Raw genomic sequence first — 22,230 nt, 5'->3', positions numbered from 1 at the left:
GTAGTGAAAATCAGTATCGTTCCTTTAGTCTCGCAACTAATAAAATTAAATTACAACACGGAAGAATACAACGAATCGTTTTAAATAGCAAACACAGAGCACATTTTCGTGAAAAATAACGGTGGTTCTTTGCACTTTTCGTTGGATTTTTCATTTTAAAATCTCGTAGAGACCCGGTGATCGTTCTCGGCGTAACTCGTGGTGGCTTGGTACCATCGCGTGAGAGAAACAAGCTAGAGACAAAATTCGTACGTTGCTAAAGCGCAAAGAGCGTACAAAGAGCGAGATGTACTGGAAATCACGCGGACCAGAAAGGGCGCGGGTAATGTGTTTACTATTCGAAGTAGTCGTTGTATTCTCTGGGTATAGCGGGCACATTCGCGTTGTTCGAACGTTGCGGATGCTTGAAATCGTGCATGAGCCTGTCGTTTGTTCGAAATGCTCCAACCAGTCGCGAAATGTTTGTACACGTGGAACTCGACGGTTCTTCGAACGAACAGTTTTCTAATTTAGCGGATATTTCTTTACAGTGACGATGATGAACGTTTCTTTCACGCGTTCCACGTTTTCGATCGCAGTGATCGTTTTTCAGCTCGATTCGACAACGCGAATCGGATGAGATTCTGTCAATAATCGTTTGCTATTTTGCGTCACGGTCGTGTACAACGAATGATTCGCGGAATGCTTAATGCCAATGCATCTGCTCGTGTTGGAATTACCAAACGTCTGTAACAAAGACCGGTGATTTAGAAAATACCTTGAACGATATCCCAAAATCCATATTTCAGCCACTTATCGTCGTTTACCTTCGTCGAGGCCAATTTTCCCGAATCGATATTAACAAGCGTCTAAAACGAACGATTCGCGTCCGTAGGGCGCATCTTCGGTCGGACGCGTACCCATGAATCACGAAAGCGGAGAATCAGTGAGCGGAATCCGGTGAAACTTTAATCGTTTCGCAACCGCCCTATGACGGGTCTCTCATCAAACTTTCATCGACGTTCATCCCTATCAGGCCGCGCAGTTGCCATTTAAATAAAAAGTAGGACGTAACTATAGCCGTGGATAGACCGCACGTTCTCGGAATTATTGATAGAAATCGTACTCTTCGCTCTCCACCAATTAGAACGATTGGAAATTTCGAAAGTGCGGCGTCGAAACGTATCGACGTCGTCCCGAAGTGAAAGACGTGCACGACGAGAAGAAAAGTCACGTGATATCCGGTTTACGTACAGGTACCAGCAAACGACGAATTAGATGAAATTTTATTAGCGACGAAGAGTGGAAACGCACGAAACGTAACAAACTCGTTTGACAAAAAAAGCGAAAGGAAGAAATAGCCGCGAAAAGAAAGTCTGCTGAAAATAGGCGGAACGTAAACGAAGCTATCTAAAGTAAAGCATCGAAGACACGTAGAGAACAGATTCGAACCGAGAGGACGTAGAAGTAATAAGCACACCGGTGGTAACAACGATAAGCAGCATGAAGCAAGTTCGCCGTGACAAAATGAGAAACTACAGCGTGGTTGGTGAAGAAGCAGAAGCATAGAAAGGTAACGAGGTCCGTGGTGGTGGAGAAAATCGTAGAAGAAAAGCGGCGCGTTGGAAGGAAAGCGGCGCCGCGCCGGTGTAAACTGTCGACGGGAGTATAAACCGGGAGCGCGCGAAGCTCGGACGAAGATAGCCAAACGTTCGTTTAACGGGGTCGATAGAGACGGTGGAAACCAGTTCGAATGTCGAAGGAAGGAAGGGTAGAGACCGCGAAACCCGAAGAGAGACGGAGCGAGTGGCGCACGGTAAAGCCATAGGGAGGGAACGAGAAAGAAAAGGATAGAGGGAGAGAGGGAGTTCCTAACGTAGCGTTAGCGAGTGAAGCAGTGGGGTGGCCAGAGTGGGTGACGGGTTAGGTCGGGTGGGTGGCAGAGGTAGCTACCCAGTGGGTAGTAGTAGGTGCGCACCCTACGCGGATACCAGGTGAGTGGGGCAGAGAGAGCAACCAACCCCCGGGACAAAACGCGAAAAACCACTTGTGCGTCTCCATCCTGACGATCGGTGGCGTTCTACGATATCGCTCCACTCCTCCCGTCTGTCTATCGCCCTTCGGTCGTTTGGTTGCTCGTGGTTCGGTCAGTCGGTTGGAGGTTGTCGTTTCGACTTCCACCACTGTCACTCGGGTCTAACGTTCAAAGGCGATCCTTCGCCCGCGTCCAGTTGGAATTCGATCGCGAACCGCGGTAGTGCGACTAACCCGAGGGTTTGGTTCGTCCGCACGAGCAGTATCCGTCTTCTGGATTCGGATCGAACAGTGGGAAGATCGGCGAACGAAATCGTGGAACTCGATTCACGGCGTCTCGAAGGGTGAAACTGTCGATATACGGGAGAGAGGAGACCCAGGCAGCGTGCGATGCGAGGAGCAGCCTTCATCGATCCAGCTTGAACCGGGGGTGAGCTGACACTGGCCGGGATCCTGAACCGCCGATCCAGCCACGTGATCCATCGGGGATCGAGAGCAGCAACCTCGTGTGCGCGTCCGGTCTTTCGAATCTCTTTTCTTTTTACTCGTTTTCTGCCAGTTGGCTCGAGAGAGGCGGGCAGTGGTGTTGCGCGTCAAGAGGAAGCTGGCTTCTTCGGGATGATCTCAGGTGATTCCTTTTCTCTCCTCGTTGCTTCCCGAGGAAACATCTCTCCTTGTCTTTTTTTATGGCAAGTTGGAGATGTTATACGTTACGGATCGATGAGTTCGAGGAGCGTTGAAGACGAGACCCGATGAAAATTTCACGAGCTTCCTCGTTCAGGATTTACTTCATCTTTTCGACGTGCATATAAATACGTGTCGGATGGAAGAAATACGTAGATATAATCTTGCTCGGAACGTCAGATCCTTTTCCTTGGATCGATCGATGATTTATCTCCTTCCTATAACGCACTCCTGTTTGTTTGTTCGCTTCTCACAATTTTCAACCGAATTTTACGTCAGCGCGATCTAATCCGAGCGACGTGTAATTGGTTAGGCAGATGCGATGCGATTACTTGTTGCTCGTTACGGCGCCCTTTGTTCCCTTGTAATATTCTAAAAACATTTTGCTCGTTTGAGGTTCGCTGGTTTAATTGCTCCACTTTGTTCGCGGTTCTCGTTAATAAAGCAGGCACGAATACAACGCACGAGATCCTCGCGAACAACGCATATCGTTGTCGTTAAAATTAATCGAATCTGGCTTTTCCAGGTCGAATAGGCGCAGGCACGATTCCAGATAGTATGGCCGATATTTTCATCGAATTACGTTCAACAAGTGTTCGTTAAATTTCACTATTATTGTATTAGAGTGTACTTTCTTTTTTACAATAACAAATAAATCGTTATTATGTGTTGGTCGCGAAGAAGTTATAATTCGTATGAAAAGAAAAATACCGAGTACCCTTCTTCTCTGGCAGATTTAGTCTATTGAGGGAAACGGCGAGCAGCACGCGACAGGCTGTCTACGTTGTTTGGGAAAGTATCTGCGCTCGATATAGGTATTGTATGTGTAAAGCCTCACAGGCGAAATATCGTTTTGCCCGATAAAATCGTGTAACGTGTATGAAATTGATACTGCAGATGGTTGCAGCAGAAACAATATCGCTCCGTTCGTTTATATTGTTAAAAGTTATTGTATCACAGTTCTAGGTTCCTTAAGCTCTTCTTCGATATGGCGTGGATCGTAGATAGTTTTTTCGTCAACTTTTCTTCCTCGATAGTTTGTAATATTTCTCGAGCCCTCGATTGGAAGGCGAAATTGCAACGATACACAGAATGAAATTTATCCGAGCTCGAGCAGTGAAAAAGGAAAAGCAATTCAGCGAGTTCGTTCGTTTCGGAGCAAATAGATCACCGTACAGAAGTCGCACGTTATAAACGCTGGCTGTGGTGTATGCACATCCAAGTTTTACATGTCGATACAATATGACACAAACAGGGTGGGATCAACGTAACGCGTGATCGATCAGTGACGCGTTGATGAAATAACCAGCTAAAGTTGACCCTTTCCGCCGTATCGCATCAATGTCACCCGTTCTACAGATTGATTTTTCCGCCAAAATATTATCGAATAATTTCGATAATATTTGTCTCTTTTCACGTAACAGCGAACACAAAAATATTTTAATTTCTTTTCCTCCGTACGTTGTATTCGATGCGTTGCAATTTTATTTTCCGCCCTACTTTTCTGATTTGCTGCAACTATATCCACAGGGACCAAAATTATATCGCGTAATCGATCACACCCGGGTGTCATCGAATCAACCGAATGACACAGTTTCCTTGTACCTCGTACCGGGGATTAATTTTTCATCGGGAACACGTGTTCCGTGTATCATCCCATTTTCATTATTAATTCTCCGCTTGTACCGATGCTAACTCAAACTCGGTTCCGTTTATCCAAAAAAATTCCCGGATTCGTTGAAATAAAATCGAACGAATCTACGTTTCGGTCGAACTTCCGAAAGTCTGTTTCAATTCCGTCCATGCGAACTGGACGTCAGTTTACCCTAAGTGGAAAGTTTTCATCGAAAGCTGGTGCGCATAAATTAAAAGTTGGTCGAAACGGTGGTAATATGAGAATCGAAAATATCCATGATACCGGAAGCGGCCGGTTGACCCGATTGACCCGGTTGCTTCGTTATACCGTGGCCACTGTTCAATTTTTCCTCAAAGTCGGTCTAAATGAAGATCGATGAGCGTCCCCAAGCGTTCTCGAAAACGGCCGGAAATCCATTCAACTTGCTTGGGAACGCCCCTTCCGTGTTTCACCCTTGGAACAGGTCGATCGAACAATTCCCAGCGAATATAAAAGCAGAAGTTTTCATTGTTTGAACCCCTGCTCTTCTATGCTACCCTCTGTTCGATCGTTTCGCTGGATTTCTTTCGCGAATACGATTATCAACGATCGACGATTAGAAGAAAGAATCGTAGTTGGTGTGTGCCACGCTGATTCGTGTTGTTCGCGTTGCACTCGTGTGTGCATCGGAAAGATTCGTACGAGGATCTTGCGCCTCTGCGAAACCCATGACGTTTTTGTTGGAGTCGTTGTTGCGCCACCGTATCCCGAAGAAGCAAAGCTCGATCGAACGACCATCGTGAAACACACGAACAACAAACAAAGTTTTCTTTGCATTTACGCTTCGTGCCCTCGATTTTATCCGAAGAGAGTTTCGAACAGAATACATAGAACCGCGTAGGAAACACACGATGGGCCAGCGAAACTTTTTCAGATAATACCGTCGAGCCTCCATCAACGATCGCGTGATCAGTCAACAAAGAAAAGCCATTGATCTCTACGGACAAAGTGACAAACAGGTAATTTATCTAATCATGTATCGAGCCTGTTATCGTCGCGATGACCAAACAATTTCGTAATTAATTCTCGGTTCGACGTTTTTATCAGTCGATCGTGGAGAAGCCATCGTAAAAGAAGGAGCGGAGAGGATCGGCGAGTTGTCGCGTGGACACGGTGTTACAGCATCGAGCGCGGGAATAGCAACTGTCGTGACGATAAATCGGCACAAGTGCGGGGTTGGATGTTATCGAGGTTGGTGTCGCGCGGGTGAAAAGCGAAGAACCGGTGAACGGAAGAGGACTCGATAAGCGAATCGGAGTAGGGGACTATGAGCAACTCCGGAGCTATTCCTCTGATCTTGGTGAAGAAGGAGCAGCTCGTCGAAGGCAAGTACCGCGTTTAGTCTTTTTCTCATTGTCGCCGGCTCGATTGTGCGATCGGGGCTACGGACAGACGTCCCATTGTCCCCTGGCGGATGTTCCGCTCTTCCAACAGAGGAAATGATATTAGGCCGATCGTTATCGACCGATCGATCGGCCTAGATCCGCGTCACCGAAGTTTCTGCCTGTCTTTTGTTACGATCTTTCGTTTCATTTTTGGTTTGGGCGTATAATAAAATAACAGCGCAGAGAAATTTAGATGTTTTATTTCGATGGATTTTTGTTGGATTATCAAATTGTTGGAATTTTTAATTTAAAGATCGTTCCGAGCACTCTTGCTCTTTTTCGATAGTTAGGATGACCGTGCGAACGCAGACGGTATGGTTATTTTAACCGATAACAGAAACGATACACGAATTTTAGAAGTTCTCTCTCCGCGTGGCTGCCAATTCGTGACGTTTATTTCGCGAAAGTTCGCGTTTGCTCGGAATATCGTGGTTTTCTATCTAAAGCGTTGCTTTGAAAACGAGAAGTTGCAACGTGTAGCTGGCATGAGAATCAGCGTTTTCCGCGGAATTTTCTGTCGTGAGCGCGTCGACGCGAGCCACTCGTGCCAACGCGGCGCCAAAAAACTCTCGCCTATTCACGAGTAACGAAGAAAATCATACTGCTCCATTTTTATATCGAGAGTCTCGTTCATTCTACATTTTTCTACCGCCTTTTCAAAATTCGTCTTCGTTTTCCATCGAACATTCGTAGCTCAGACTATTTGTGTCTCACGCTACAGACGTGTACGAACAGAGGCGCTGTTTCTTCGTTTTTAGCTTACAATCGCGACGTGAATTTTATATTTCGTCTACCCTGGTCGAAAGAAATTTTCAGTCTGACCACGATTTTTTTACTCTACGTAAGAATTCTAGGTTCGATAATTAATCGCTTATTCTACTGGCACGCGCAACATCTCTCGCCGATACGTTCCACGGCGAAGTTAACGTCGTTCTGTTACTCGTAAATTTCCATCGTGAAAGCAGCTCCTTTACGATTTCTCGCGTTGGACGTTCCTCTGGCAAAGCTGCCAGTTCGCCTGTATGAAAACGCTACAAGCCAACCGACCAATCCCCTACCGATAAGCTTAACGGATTGGCTTTCGACGATTTATCCTCTGTTACGGTTGTGTGGGTGTCTTCGTATAAAAATTCGTATACAGTGAAATTGCTCGAAACATCCCTTAGCTCCGTCGAATAGAAACGTTTACGAATCTATTTTCCCCTTTTGTTTCTGTCAACTTGTACACTCGAGCGTTCGCGTTCGTCATCGGATAAAAACAACGTAAATTTAACGAGGATTTCCACTGGGCGCTAATGAAATTCGGGATTATCCTCTTCTCGATAATCTCGCGCATTGTTTCTGCCATTGTACGGCCAGGAACAATGGCGAGCTGCTTTTACAGAAATCCTCTTTGGATTACTTGCGCCCAACGTGTCCATGATAATAACGGTAGCTCGTGAAACTCGTCTTGAAGCGAAAACGCGTCGCGTTTTCCTAGAAACTTCCAACAGAGAGAGAATAGACGTGGTAAAACGATGTTTTTGCCTCTACCAGTGACAGAAAGTCGGTGTAAGAAGGTTTGACACGAGATAATCGATACGCCACATCGTCGTATATCTTGACGTTCGATTCGCGGATTCCAGGTTTGCCCAGGATTTAGGCTACGAGATTTAAAATTACGCGGTCCGTGGAAAACTTGGGAAAATGATAAAGCTCGCGAATGTTTAAGCAGTTTGGTAAATATGGTAGGTTCTGGGTTAGTTAACGAGGTTTCTTCCTGACATTTATGACTCTTGGAGTTCTCGGAAATGGTAGCTTAAAGTTTGAGGAAGTGGGTTATATCTTTTCCGAAAGATATGCTTCTATCTGGTATGCTATCGGGTTTAAGAAATAAAGGTAGCAACGACGACTCTTTTAAGCTTTAGGACTTTCACCCACAGATTCCAATATCCGAACATCGAGAAGAAGGGGAGAACTAGATCAAAAGAAATGAAATATTTGAAATTACACGTCACTAGAAAGCAATCGAGATTAAACGTATTGTACGCGGAGCGCTCGAATTTCGTTTTCCTTTAAACGATATCGTTTCGTTGGAAGCGGTTTCTCGAGTGTCCTGGTGATTTACACGCCAGCTGATATCTAGAGAGCGTAGAAAACGGCGTATTTTAAACCATCCAGTAGAAGAGAGATACGTTTTCCCGGCCGTAAGTAACCCGAGCTAAGTTAAATCGGTCGATCGTTAATCTTTAAAGCTTCGCCAACCACATTAATGACCGATAGACGAACACCTTTTACGAGCTATAGCGAAGTTTCATTCGAAGGACGAATCGATGAGATACGGAACTTGGCGGAAGTAATGGAGTGATCGTGCTGCTTTTCGTCACGACGGAGGAAATGGCCAGGAAAATTTGAATTACGCGCCCATGGGCTCTTGTAAAATCGCTGATCTTCGGTAGGGTGTCCGAGGCAAGGACAATAGCAGATAAAAGTAGAAACCATGGAACAAGAAACTAAAGTTATCTAGGAAGAGAGGTAAAAATAAAAAAGGAAACTTGAGAGAAGAAAATAGAGAAGATTTTTCTAAATTACTCCCGGTGTACATGGACTGGCAGGTAAAGTCGATAGCTTATTTGCTACAGTGTTAATTCCTTTATCGTAGTCCTTCCATCGACACGAACTTCTTATTAATTCCCCTCTTTTCTCGAGGAAATTATCCTCATTAAAAATTTCACTTCACGTTCGACCGCGCAACTGTCTCTTAAATCTGAAACTTCCTTAACGTCGACGCTCTCCGATCTCATTCCCCTGTTTCGAAATATTCCAATATTGGAACATCTTCATCAAACAGCCGATAGTCGAAGGGCAAATTGCTCGCCAAAACACCACTTTATTCCAGCGTTTCAGTTTAAACGATGATCAGGGACAAAGACATCGTGATTTCTTTGAGCCGCGGATGTCGAGAGTGGCATTAATGCTTAAACGAGCCGCGATTGTCGTCGGATTTCGTTTCGACGATGCTCGGTGCCACGTGTTGCGCGTTTCTCGAACGAAACCGGTCGTACCTTATTGGTAATCCCAAACCCCCTCGTTTCCCGATGTCGCATACGCCGCTGTTCCGTGTTGTTCGACTTCTCGTTTCGAATGCACGCCGGAACAATAGATGTTACGGTTGCGGGACAGTTAATCTCTGACACTCGCCGCGTAACGTGCCGCGGCTGGCAATACACCCGTCAGTTCCTGATTTCCCGCACAACGATTTCCTTCTATTTTTGTCTCGATTCCACCTTCCATTCGTTTCCTTTGCGTTTACTTCGAAAGTTTATGGTACAATAGAGAATATGTTAAAATCAAGGCCAATGGGAGTATACAGGTTTTGAAGATAATTCTAATATAATAAAAGTATTATTCTGTCTGTGAATGCAAAAATATGAAATACGTACCACTCGATGGCGAAAACATTCGAGTCCGGCACTGCAGCCTTCGATCTTCGGTTCGTTTGCGCCCTGCTTTTTCCCATTGACTACGCAGTAGATCGAGTGGAGATTCGCGAGATGTAAACATCAAATTTCACGCTGGAACGCTAAACCTCCGTAAAGATGGAGACCGTAAAGATCGACGCTGCAGGATTTCTGGTCGCTGGACTCTTAATTCGACTCGTTTAAACGGCAAAATGTAGGAATGTGCTGTAAACGACCGACGAGGGAACAACGACAATATGACACAAGGGAACTACGATCCGTTGTCCCTCTTTCGTTCCGTGTTTCTCATATTTTCAACCCCTGCCTGTATCCCTGCGGACAATTTTTCTGTTATGTTCGTAACCCACTTTTTCCGCAACCGGAACAAAGCCACGCGTAAAGTGACGTCGATGGTGTATGCCAAGGGAAGCTTTTAATATCAAACGCAAGCTCCGACTTTGTAGCTTGTTGCGTCGAATGCTTCGACTGGTACTATTCTTAAATGTTATTAGGTCCTCTGGAAGATTTAAAAATTGAAACATTCTCGTCCGATATTAAATTCGACGTCCATTCTACGCTGTATCTATAAAAATACATTAACGATACAGTTAACGATGCAGCCTTTTTTTTTCCAGTATGTAAAATTGATTTTAATAGCTTAAATGTACGAATAGAATATCGTTCGCGAACAAATAAAAATACGCAAGCTCTTGCTCGCGCGGATATTCGTCATTTCGCTGTTTTGCACCCCCGTGACTGGTCTGTGGCTTACGACAACCTAGTTTTTAGACTGAGCCAACGAGGCACGTTGGTGAAGTGACGTTTGTGAAACCGCGATATAATGAGGCCGAGATTTCAAGTGTCACCGGCAGCCTTTTCGAAGCGGTTCGCTGAAATATACCCGATTCTGAGTGGGTCGTTCGTTAACGACTGAAACTTTCCCCTTTCTCCGCCTTCATTTCTACCTTCATTCTGTTTGCCTTTTCTTCTTGTCCCTCTCTCTCTCTCCCTCTCTTTCTATTATTCTCATTTTTCCTTATTTCACTCGCAAGAATCTCAAGATTCTATTAAGAATGTGCTTTCAAATTTGAATTCATTGATCGTCGATATTCCATTTTAAACAAAGTAGTAGGATAATATATTTTAATTGCCTAATTATGAGAACGAAGGATGATATTATTTACCGGAATCAATTTACATGGAATATGATATCGAGCATGGACGAACAATCGGGAATAATTTGGTACAATCGATTCGTCGCGACCATTCAATTCGAAACTCGATTTACTTAATCGCCTTTGCTGGACGTAAATTCCCGCGCAGATATTTGCCTTTGAATTTTCAGTCCTCCATTAGCCTAACAAGTCCACGAAACGTTGCGCATTCCGCTGCGCCGTCGATGCAGCTTCACCTCGTGCAAACACGAATCTACATCCCGTTGAGTCGTTGGTTGCATTTCGCCAAACGTAAACGTCGACGACTGGCAATTGCATGGAAAGTTGTTTACACGGGGATTCGCGAATGGGAATAATTAAAATAGGAAGATGTAAATTTTCTTCGTTTCTTCGTAATGCAATTTTTTATTAATTAATTAATTCGTTAATTTATCTTTATATTATCTTAGATTTTATTTGCGTTGAAGTAATTACTTCCAAAAAAACACTACATTTTTATTTATGCAATTATATCCGTAAATTTAGTGAAACAAAAATATTCTAAATAAGGAGAGGTTCATATCATTGTGCCCTTGAATATAAATTATAATTTGGGTTACAAGGTCTAGGAACAAAGAAACTAATAAATAGATTTCTATTTATGTTTCTTGTAGCTTTTAGCTACAGCCATAAGGTTAACTTTTTTAGTAATTTCCTTTTGCTGTAAATATATGAACGTGCTCTCTATCGATTCTATTGTATTGTAACACTAAGAGAGTAAAGATCTGGATCGGCATAAACTTACACTTATATACCTTTATTTATTTAAATATATTTTTCTATTACAAATTCATCCACCCTTTTTTCCATCAGTCAATCTCAACAATATGAAAAATTCTGATAAACGTGAAAGGTTGGAAAGTACTTTGTCAAATTTAGATTTTAAAGAGCACAGGAATCGAGAATAGACTACGATTTGCTTACGATCGATTACTATTTGAGGTAATAGCGAAGGCAATATTTTGAAATTTAAGTCACATTGCGAACGTCGTTTTTAAAAAGCTGACCAGCCAAGTTTTTAGGGATAAAACGTGTTCCACGGCGATCAACGTAGCGCGCTAGATTAATGAACAGTCATAAACGATCGACATCGCACGTGTATTTCGTCGATGTCGCGATAAGTGGCTGGCAAATTAATTAAATTCGACTGCAATCGATAGTTGCAGCTGACGTAGCGAGCGAATGATTCCCGTGTCGCGATTATATCGGCCCTCGAAGCAGCTTGAAACGCATCGATATTCGATTCGGCCCGTCAGAATATTTACGTTCTGCACGTTTGTCAAATTCTATTACAATATATTACGCGATTTATATATCTCGCAGTTTATTAATAGCTTAATTACGATCGAAGAAAGCATTGTACAACGCCACTAATGGGCGTTACAAATACCTTCTATTGAAATTATCTCCGTTTCAGTTGGTAACATTTTTCCAAACAAGTTTCCATAATACCCTAATTCGATTTTCACTGTAACGCGAGCGAATGAACCAATCGGTCTTTTAAACCAATTAGTCCATTTTCAACGTTCTGGCGTTCCATTCGCTAAAACCACAAAACGTCGCGCGGGTTAAATCGCTATCAAAACGCTGGAAACATTAATAATCTCAACAAAGAGCCAATTTCTGACTCCGCGCAATTATTACAAGCCGTACAACTCGTCCCCTGTATTTTCCATCTTTAATCGGGCGAAGATCCTTTGTCGTCCGCGTTAATGTCCCCTTGAAACCCCGTGTGCCATTTTATATAACAACCTGAACAGTTGGCAAATTGATTAGATTCAGCTTGCGACCTGTAATTACCTGCGAGACGCGTTCACGGAAACGTGGCACAGGTAGCCCAGAGTTGGAAAGATCAAACGGAGAATTGAATTTGATCGGCGGTCGCTTTGATACCGGTCTCGTAGAAATCCAGCACGAGAGAGTATGGCAGGAAACGAGGTAATAAACATTGACGAGCGAGGCTCGAATTAATTAATCACAGTTACGGTGGCCAGCTGCGATCGACGGTGAACCGCGAATGCGATCCTACCAATTATATAACGTGGAGCAGTCGAAACCTAACGCCGTGCGCGTGGACATTCGCGATCCAATAAACGGCCACTATGATGTATTAGGCTATTACGAGGCAATGAAAACGAATCGAGTTTCGTTCGACGATGAACGAAACTAGAGATTTCTTGGAGATTCGTTCGAGGTAGGATATGAAGAAATAGTTATTGACACTGAAATGGCGATCTGACTGAAGAAATTCTCCTTTTCCAATAATTCCTCGGAACGTGGCGCCAAAGGAGGACGATAGTACTAAATTGTTCCGCAAAGACTTTCTCCGCGAGAAGGGAAAAGGAAGAATTATCTAGCAGCTTTGAAAGTTTCAAAGGAACTAGCGATTTTTATGGCGATCTGTCTTTAAACGAGCTCCTTGACATCCGTTGGCAGCAGTCTGTCGAGGAGATCAGGAATGCTGCAAGTATTTGGCAAATGGTCGGAATTTCACGGCAGAGTTGTCGCGATTCCGCCGAGCGAGAACACTTTCGCAGCCGTTTTACGCTGTCATCGAAACGGCCTGTTGTCATCGGGATAAAACGACGAAATTAAATTCCGTGAAAGCGAGCGGGGACGATCTCGTTCCGAGGAAACGGTTCCGAGGAAACTTTCTATCGTCGCATATAACGAGATGACCGTGACCGTTCGTGGACAATTGGTTCGGAGACATTTGCAAATGAAATTGGACTATCTTGGAGCGACTGAAATATTCAACTTTTCAAACAAGTACTGGGAAAGTTGAGCTCCAGATGTAGAGGTATATTAATCATAAGAGACAGTTTCTCGTACTGTTTGTTTCACGAGCTAATCGTCGCGTGACCGATCTATTACTTCTCTCGCATTAACCTTTAAACAGCCAACGATAAGGAACGTCATCGATCAAGTTGCGCTGTCATTGCTCTAACAGACTCGTCTGCCGGTCTTTAGCTGATCTAAAATTTATTAAACTGTCTCGAGGAATTATTCATTCGCTCGTTCGTGGAATCGTCTGGTCGCATTTTTCGCTCGTTTACAAGTTCGTGGTTATCGCGTTTCTGCATTAAGTAAATATACAAAGGCTGAGAAAAGCTAATTAATCTTCGACAGTCGCGCGAAGAACTTCATACAGTGACTTACAAGTAAACTAGGAAGATCTAGAGGTTTTAGAGATCTCGCAAATTGAAACAGTTTCTCGAGTAACAATTAACGTTCGCTTTGTATTATTCGCTTGGATTATTTCATCGAGGTGTTCAACGCATCCACGAATATTTCCGGAGAAATTAGTCAACGAAATAAAATATTGGGTCGGCAACTAAGTGATCGCGGATTTTGTCAATACCATCTAATGAAAAAATCCGCGATCACTTAGTTGCCAATCCAATATATCGCGACCCGAATTTATTTATTCGACACCTTGGCTCCCACTGTATTTGACTCCGATACGCTTGTTCTCTATCCGATAATACCTATGTACTGAAATTGGTTACATCACGGGACAATACACGCAAAAGTTTAATACTGTTCAGATTACGACTGATACGTGGATGACGTAAGTTGTATCGATCAAATTTTACGCGAATGTCAGTGTGTACGTGGTTCGTACGTAAACCGGTATGAAACGATGTAAAGAATATCTCGTACGATTCATCGACATTAAAGTATCTATTTCTTTTACGAATCGTTGCATCGAGATTGCTTTCACGAAGAGAGAAAAATATTGTTCGGATCGAGAGAAGAACGAGTCTCGTAAAACAGGCTCTATCGCGCCGCTGTTCCTTCCGCGATGAAATAAATGAGACAGAACAACGACTATTTACCGTAGAGAAAATAAAGAACACGAAGAAAGAAGAAATAACGCATAGTCACGAAATATGTGACGTGTAACGTGAAGCGATGCAACGAAAGGATGCGCAAATAAATTGGGTCCATGAAAATCGGTTCGCGTGACATCTCGTCTTCTACTTGTACGAAAAGCTTTCGTTCCCCTTGACATCCCGGTATTCTCTACTTGATATTCCTTTTCTTGCAACGACGCGTTATTTTTCCAAAGTACGTCTCGTAAAAGTGGACGACCGACGGGATGGAAGTGGACGATTTATGCGAATCTCAAGGAAAAAGCTTTGCATCGTGGTAACAGGTACACGGCTCGTTTTGTCACTGACCTTACGGAACTCACGCGATAAGCCGCAAAATGGAATGTCGTGCCGCCATGCCACGGCCGCTATCAGACCGCGGCATCGTTACACCGTTGTTTGTGTTCTATTGATTTTCCTGACCTTGTGCCAGCACGAGGCCACGAATTAGCTCGATATACCCTTTAAAACGGCCTCTTCGATCTCTCGATCTGTCCGGAAACGGTTGCGAACGAACATCCTTGCAGGATATCGACGATTCGTAAATAGACTGTACGATTTTATCATCTCGTACTTCGTGTTTCCTTCTTTGCAATCTATCGATTTATCTGCTGCTTCCATGCCAATGTAATCATTCCTTTTCGATAGTTGTACCGTTTTTTTTACTTTTACCCCGAGGAAATTGGCTGTGGAAGTATGGAAACGATCGCGAGATCGTTGTTCATTTATCATTTAGTTTCAAGAACTATACGCAATAAACCGTGTACCATTCGTACGAATTTATGAATCGACTCTTTGAACATGAAAAACAATTTTTCCCTGCCGTAAATGGTATTCCCACGTCGCGTTCTTCCCTTGGGAAACTTTCTCGATAAATCATTCGTATCCGATGAAAAAGTATAAACGGTAAACGCTTCGTCACCTTAGTAATATCGCTTCAGTGATTAATAGCGTCACGATGAAACGTTATCGGAATAATTATATTAACGAATAGTTATCAATTCAATAATTATATTAACGACTAGAAATCGATTCAGGGCCGTACGATTGAAGAACAGTTTGCAGACGTTTCACCGCGTATAAGTTGCTTCGAGGTAAAAGTAGTTCAAGGTTCTAAGTTTTCCATGAGAATTCGGCGAAGATCTGTTCCATTATCACGGCAATATCCGGGGCAGCATTCACCAGGTTGCAAGGGATTGGTTATTTCGGTCTCGTCGGGCCAACAAATTGACAAATTGAACCAATCAGGTTCCAATATACGGCAATCGTGAAATATTCCAGTATTTTTCGCTCGTCGGATATTTTCCAGATATCTCGATTCTCCTTGTATTCTGCAGGTATATTCCAACGATAGCGTAATGCCTGCGTAGAATGACGACGTTACGCGAGATAACGTGGTTCATTGAATTGTATAGTTAATTGTAGAGCATAGATTCGTGTTGGAATTTTAGTAAATCCTGTTTACACGCGTTTGATGACGTTGCATAGTTTATAGGAGCCGAAGTCGCTTCTCTTTAGCACGCGCTCGAGTAATTTATGGCGGCCTCGTTGCGCTTGGCTCATTGTATCCAATGGCTCTAGAACTAATTTTCGGGCTAATTAATTTCCCCCGTACGCAAGTTGTCCGCCACTGGTTTGCTCGATCTCGTGGTTCCAAGTAACGACGAATTATTTCCGCTTGAAACCTGATGTCACGCCATTACAACGCTTCTTTCTGGAAACCAGTGTCCAATACGAAACTATAGAGGATATAGCCGAATCTTTGCAACTTGGTAGAATCTGTAATAATCTACGTGTAATGGTACTCGGAAAATATCTGCCGCCAAGCGAAATTTCAAGTGATTTCGTAGAATGTACGCTTGTTGGTCGAAAATTCGGTCTCGAGATCAGAGTAATTTCGGTGGAGGATGGCGCGTACGAGGAAAATGCTTGCGAATCAAGCGGAAATTTCGATCAACCGCGAGGCGAATAAGGGAAAATACGAGAAGAGGGTGAGAAGAGGAGGAAAAAAAGAGAACAGGCAAAGAAATCTAGAAGGCAATCTCCACCATCTCCTTTCGAATCCAATTTCTTCCTCGTTTTGCTACGTTATAGTCGCGAGTCTTGGCTGGAGTGCACTTTAGCGACACTTTCCACCCCTTGTCTCTCTAACTTTCCGCCAAACAGATTCATGGACAGAGTTTCCCGGGGTCAGCCGGATTTTTTTTTCAATAATAACCGATTAACGGGGATCGTTGAACCGGAAGTTCGTTCAACGCTTCGGAATATTTTCTCACGATCCACGACACTGGCAGAACCTTCTCTCGATCGAGAGCGAATTTTCAAGAGTGTCGTAAAAAGCCTTCGATCGAAGGGCATATCGTGCGAAGTGGCTATCGAAGATGCTAACGGTGACAAGAATTTCTAACGAGGAGAAACGCTGTTTATGAAGATAAATTGGAGGATTTATTTATTTATTCCACCTATGGATCTGTCATGTTTACATAAATACGCAAAAAGAGGTTAAACAGATTAAGGAGAAGGATAAAGATAAAAGTTAAAGGAAAGAGGGTAATAAAAAGGTGATAAAGTAAGAACCACGGAAATAGCAAACAACAGAATACTTAGAAAGAAGTTTATTAAAAAGAACGATAAAAGATTCACGTGGGATTTCGCTTTCGTCGAAGCTAGATACGGTCCTTTCCATCGAAATACATTTTCCGATAATTGTTGCTTCAATTTCTCCTCGCGTATCCGATTTATCCGGCCGATCTCGGCAAAAGAACGCGGTGAATTTTTTAAATTGCTCTCTAAAAATTTCCATTGTTGCTCTTCTCCATTGTACTCTTCCGGTGAATCATCTATCCTTCAAAGCACGACGAACCGTTTTTACAACGACGTGTGCGTAATCGTGATACCGGCTCGGTGCGGTAATAGCTCGCTTTTCTGTTAATGAGCTATTTATAAGCGTGCAGCTTTTCTTCGCGCGGACGAGCTCTTCGAGCGTCGACTTTCTCTTTGTTCACCTCCTTTTTCCTCCATCTTTCTCCGCGCATTTGCTTTCCCGTTTCCACATTTCCCTCGTCCTCGTGCTATTCTCCTCCATTGTCAGGCTATTCTTAACCAATTTTCCATTGCGCGTCTAATTGACGACCGTCGATCGATAGAGCTACGTACAGATCTTTGTCGGTCGCACCTGCTCTTGTTACTTTTTATTTCCATTTTTCTTTCTTCTCGGGTTCGCTTTGTGCGCGTAATTTTGTCTATGGTAAACCGTGGTTGGTCTTAGAAAAATTTGGAAAACACTTTGATCGTTACCTCTAAATCTGTCAACCTCTAAATCTCTACTTTTAAACTGCGTTTTCGCGATCGGTGCGCGTTTAGTAATTTGTACCTCGATCTGTTGGATCCTCAGATATTATAATTTCACTATCACTATAATTCACTATAATTTCACTTTCATGTATCGCGTGATGCTATTGGGCTGGCAACTAAGCGATCTTCTGTCAGCCGGAGTTTCGTAAGTATAATTTACAAGCTGAGATTTGAATCGGAAGCATGTTTGTAAATTAAAAAATTACCGAAATTCCCCAGGCTCGATCGTCTTGTTGGGAAAATTTGCAAAATTTTCCTTTCCTCGATCCTCGATAATCGTAAATTAAAAGTCCGTCTGAAAGAAAACGCAACGTTCTCGTTTCACGTCTCGTTGCTGAAAAAGAATCCTCTTCGCCGAGATCTTTTTATTCTCATTTATATCGTGTCGCCTGTGTCACCGAAAGTTGTCACGTTGAAGGGATAACGAGTTAGCTCGGCCTCAAGAGCGCTACTCGTTAGCCTTACTGTTCTCGCAGGAATCAAAAGGGTGCGGAGAACAAGGGTGGTGCACGACGCGCTCTTAAAGACGCCGCGTTTCGCGATTGTCTCTGTACTCTCCGCTCTCGTGCCTCGGAAGAATGCTCTGATTAGCTGAGCGAAACGACCTTGGGGAATACTTTAGCCGCGGTTGGAACATAGGTGGAAAATGAGTGGATACTCGACGGGAAAATGAGATGGAAAGTCAATGAAATGAAATTGGCAGAATATAGGAAACGAAGGGTACAGAGAAATTTACATCCTTCTAATCTTAGTTCGTTCAAATCTGATTTGAAAATTTGAAATATAAATTTAAATGATAATATCGCTTCTTGTAACCGGTAGAAGAATTTTTTCCTATTTCATTTCAATATCAATTTTCATCTGCGTTGTTTGCCTCACAAAGCGGACCACGCTGTGATCAAGTGACAGCGTGTAACAGGTATTTCAGACCAGCAGACGCTATCTAATAACTTCAGACATTAATATGTTCCCGAATGAACGCAGGTTTACCGATCTCCACGGGCATCTAACCGAGAACCCTATGTTTCGACGAGTTACGATTTAAATCCGTTTGACTCGCGATAATTTCATGTGCAAACGAGTAGCCACAGCTGGACTTGTGGATTCTTTCGAAATTTTTCGATCGCCTTTGCAGGTAGCGTTCTAATCCTCTGCCATCTTATTCTACTCGAACGATATAAAACGATCTATCGTACGACAGATTATACGAAATCTCCTTCGGCAGTAAATCTCTCTTTTCTGCGATTCACGTCGATCGCGACGACGTCCGAGTTCTGTGAAAGCTCGGCTAGAAACGGCACTTTTCGTTAGAATTCTAATCGACTCGGTTGTCTTCGATTGCAACAAGTATCGAGCTGTCCAGACCTATTCTATACGCTTCTAGCTATTATTTAGTTAAGTATCTGCCATGTATGGGTCTATCTTGTGGTCAACTAGCGGTCATTACTAATGGTCACTTCCTCGAGAATCATTTCTGTCGACTGACTGATTGCCGAGCACGCGTGTGGCGTGCTTCTGATAGTTCCAGCTACTTTCGTGTGCACCGTGGATCCCAGTGCCTCGAAGTGATTTATCGCTCGACACACGATACTTCCCTTCGACCATACTTTTCCGTGGTACACTGTAATCGACGAAGCTGGGTGTTTCGCAATTTGGAGAAGCGGTCATAGCCAGATACTTCGTAGTAACGAGGGACGCCAATCCTCCAAGAAAATGGAGGAATTCCGGCGATAAAAAGCAAAGCAGGGCAAGAGCATTAGAAATGAAATTCCATTAATAAGGAAGAAGGAAAGAAAGAAAGAGATGCAAGGGCGTGGAAAAATTCCAACGGCAAACGAGAAAATGGCACTAGAACGGCAGAAAGAAATTTCAGCGATGAGAGCACACAGCTTTGGGACATTCACAGGGGATTTCAATTGTGAAAATAACAACGCAAGGACCTTGAGAAATATTCCACCAATAAAACGAACAACGAATGACGTTATAGGGAAGCAAGGAAAGTGTTACAAGCATAGAAAGAAAATCACGACCGAGGATACAACGAAATATAATATGTATTTTGTAAATGTCGTGGAACGAAAGCGATCTTCAAATATCTGGAATATCGAACGATACCAAAGGGCGTATGCCAGATACGCAAGAATGGCAGCTTTTGGTGAGATGGAGCGGAAGTACAAAGTCTCCGACGCGATATCCGCGAACCGTGTCATCGCAGAATATGCCGTAAACGTAAATTCTCGATACAAAGGAAATTCCGATGAAAAATTCGACCGAGAACTTTAGCTTCGGAAGTTTTACTGCGACGCAGGAAGAATAAAGGGAAGCAAGTTAATAGACAGACGTAAAGCTGGGGCTTAAACTGTCCCGAGCGTTTCTCGTTTACGTTTGCCAGCCACAGAAGATTAAATTCGTAGCGACGGCAGATGTTTCGCGAATGCCACTTCTCAGAGTGCCACGATATATCGCGGTCGGTCGTTTTTGTTTCCGGGGAGGTGGGTGCGCGACCACAGGAGAATCATCGCCGCGGTTGCTCTCGGCGATTCTGCGACTTTGCAACCCAGTTTCGTTCGGTCGCGACCCTGCCACCTCGGCAAATCAATGGAAGTTGAAGCAGCAGCCAATGAATTATGCATTAAGTACACAGCCTGGCAAGTTTCCCTTTTCACGGATCTACGATTCGTTTTCTATCATCGTCAAACGCGCACTTTCCACAACGAAAAGAAGAAGGATTTTAAACGCTCTTTCTGTTCCACGAAGGAACATGATATTTCGATATTCCGACACTTTCGATAGCTGTGATTCGGTAACGCCCGCTATCATCTATGCAAACGATTCTAAAAACAAACAGTCGTAAATCCTTTGGGAATAGCTCCTGTCGATTCGACGATCATCGCCAAACCTCGAAGCAGAGCTAACGTGAATCGCGGCAATAATGAAATCATCGGTGGATTTACTCCGATCGACGTGGCGCGGATGGGGTGGAAATTTCTCGAAGGGCGTTGATGTCGCGAGTTGCAACGTTTTCGCGGGGAATTGAGGGCCAATGGCGACCCCTTTCCAGCGTCGACCGAGTTTCAACGCCATCAGGAACGAGGAAGGTTAAGAAAAACAATGTAGCATTTACTGTCAAAGTTGAAACGAGCATTGTCTGTCGCAGGGGGCCCTTGATGAGGATTCGCGCTTCTTCAAACCAGCGGTCGACGTGTTTGGGACACGTATTTTCTTCCAAGTTTCCAACTATTGTTTTTACTCGATTGAGAAAGTTTGAGTCGCGTGATGGATTCGAAGGTATTTTAAATGCTTATAGTACTTCCGTAATCGACAATGGTATATTTCCTTTTATTATTTTATCGGTAACCTTAAAATATCCAGTGAAATTTCAGGATTGAATATTTGTTTCCTCGTTTAAAACGGTTAAAATTGTCCGAGTGATAAACGCTCGTGCGATCTTCGTCTGCGATCGTAATTTCTCAACGCGGCGTTTAATTTGAAGATCGAAGGGTAAATCAAGCGCCGGTTCATTGTCTCCGATTCAATGAAATCGGCGTCCTCATTGGAATGTGTCGAGTATTTGCGAACATCCCACGGCACGGGTGAGCTTCGTCGAATCGAACGTAGCTGGCAATCGGGCCCACGTGACGCGCGTTTCGACCGGAAGTCCGTTGACGGAAGACGAATGAAGATTCGCGCATGACCAGGTTCGATAAACGAAAATCTATAATCAATTCGCCTTCCTACGAGACAACTTTGACGAAAAGTAAGCTCCCCGCGAGTCGTTCTCTCGATACACGTGGCTACTGGACGATTGAAAAAAACTGGGTCAAACGTTTCTAAGAAATCAACGTTCAACTCTTCTGATTTTAATGACACTTTACTTTCGTAACCACCGTTTGTTTCAGACAGGCCATTCGGATATTTGTAGAAAATATTTTGTTAGGATCGTCAACAATTTTGGCCGACCATCGAAATTTTATCACGCGTGAAACCAGCTGCCATAAATTGCACTTTAACGTGGCAAGAATTTAATGGTTCGCCTGGAGCCGAGTTTGCCTTACTTGTGAACCACCCTGTATATAGATATGCATATCCGAATCGTGAGAAAGCTGTACGTCTGGCCAGGTGAACTATCCGTTCTATATTCGTTTTCGTCCTGCATAGATACGTTTCGTATTAAAAATAGATCCGTATCCATCAAACGTTGACACGCGATAAATACGTGATACCGCGTGTCAACCTAATCGAGAATTGTAAAAATTGGTCGAACGTTCCGGTGGTTCCACGAACGAATGTCAACGAGCGTAATACGAACGTGTATCAATCTCTAAACGATCTCCTTATCTGTCTAGTTTATAAGTATCATTTTTTTTTCTTTTATAAATTACTTTCTAGAAAGGAATGAGAAAGAGGAAGAACATTTTTTCTTTGAAAATTTCTTACAAGTTTCCGTGCAACTGTTGAAGCAGCTGCGACGTCGACGAACTACGAGGCCCTCGACCTTTCCAGCGATCCTCCCCGGTCTTAACGTCAACGGGAGGACAATGGAAGCGCGCCTTGAGTTCGATTCTCGTTAATAGGCCGGCAGGCGAAGCC

General features: G+C 43.5%; 1 protein-coding gene across 6 annotated transcripts in view; it reads left to right on the top strand.

Moving 5' to 3' along the window:
• LOC100741473 (solute carrier family 12 member 4) overlaps window positions 1-22,230 on the top strand; it is a 102,307-nt gene that overhangs the window by 29,673 nt on the left and 50,404 nt on the right. The window contains exons 1-3 of one of the 6 annotated variants that reach the window (XM_012388319.3): window positions 1,995-2,443; window positions 5,247-5,331; window positions 5,420-5,697. The exons of 3 other annotated variants lie outside the window; for them this stretch is intronic. In XM_012388319.3, the coding sequence (XP_012243742.1) occupies window positions 5,640-5,697 (58 nt within the window). In that variant the 5' untranslated portion in view covers window positions 1,995-2,443; window positions 5,247-5,331; window positions 5,420-5,639. Of the gene's footprint in view, window positions 1-1,994; window positions 2,444-5,180; window positions 5,332-5,419; window positions 5,698-22,230 lie in introns of those variants that run through there. 2 more of the 6 variants (XM_033321960.1, XM_024369221.2) reach the window with 2 other exon arrangements.

The sequence above is a fragment of the Bombus impatiens genome, unplaced genomic scaffold (genome assembly GCF_000188095.3).
Source record: "Bombus impatiens unplaced genomic scaffold, BIMP_2.2 scf_0548, whole genome shotgun sequence".
NCBI classification, from domain to species: domain Eukaryota; kingdom Metazoa; phylum Arthropoda; class Insecta; order Hymenoptera; family Apidae; genus Bombus; species Bombus impatiens.
This window is presented reverse-complemented; position numbering and strand designations above follow the sequence as displayed.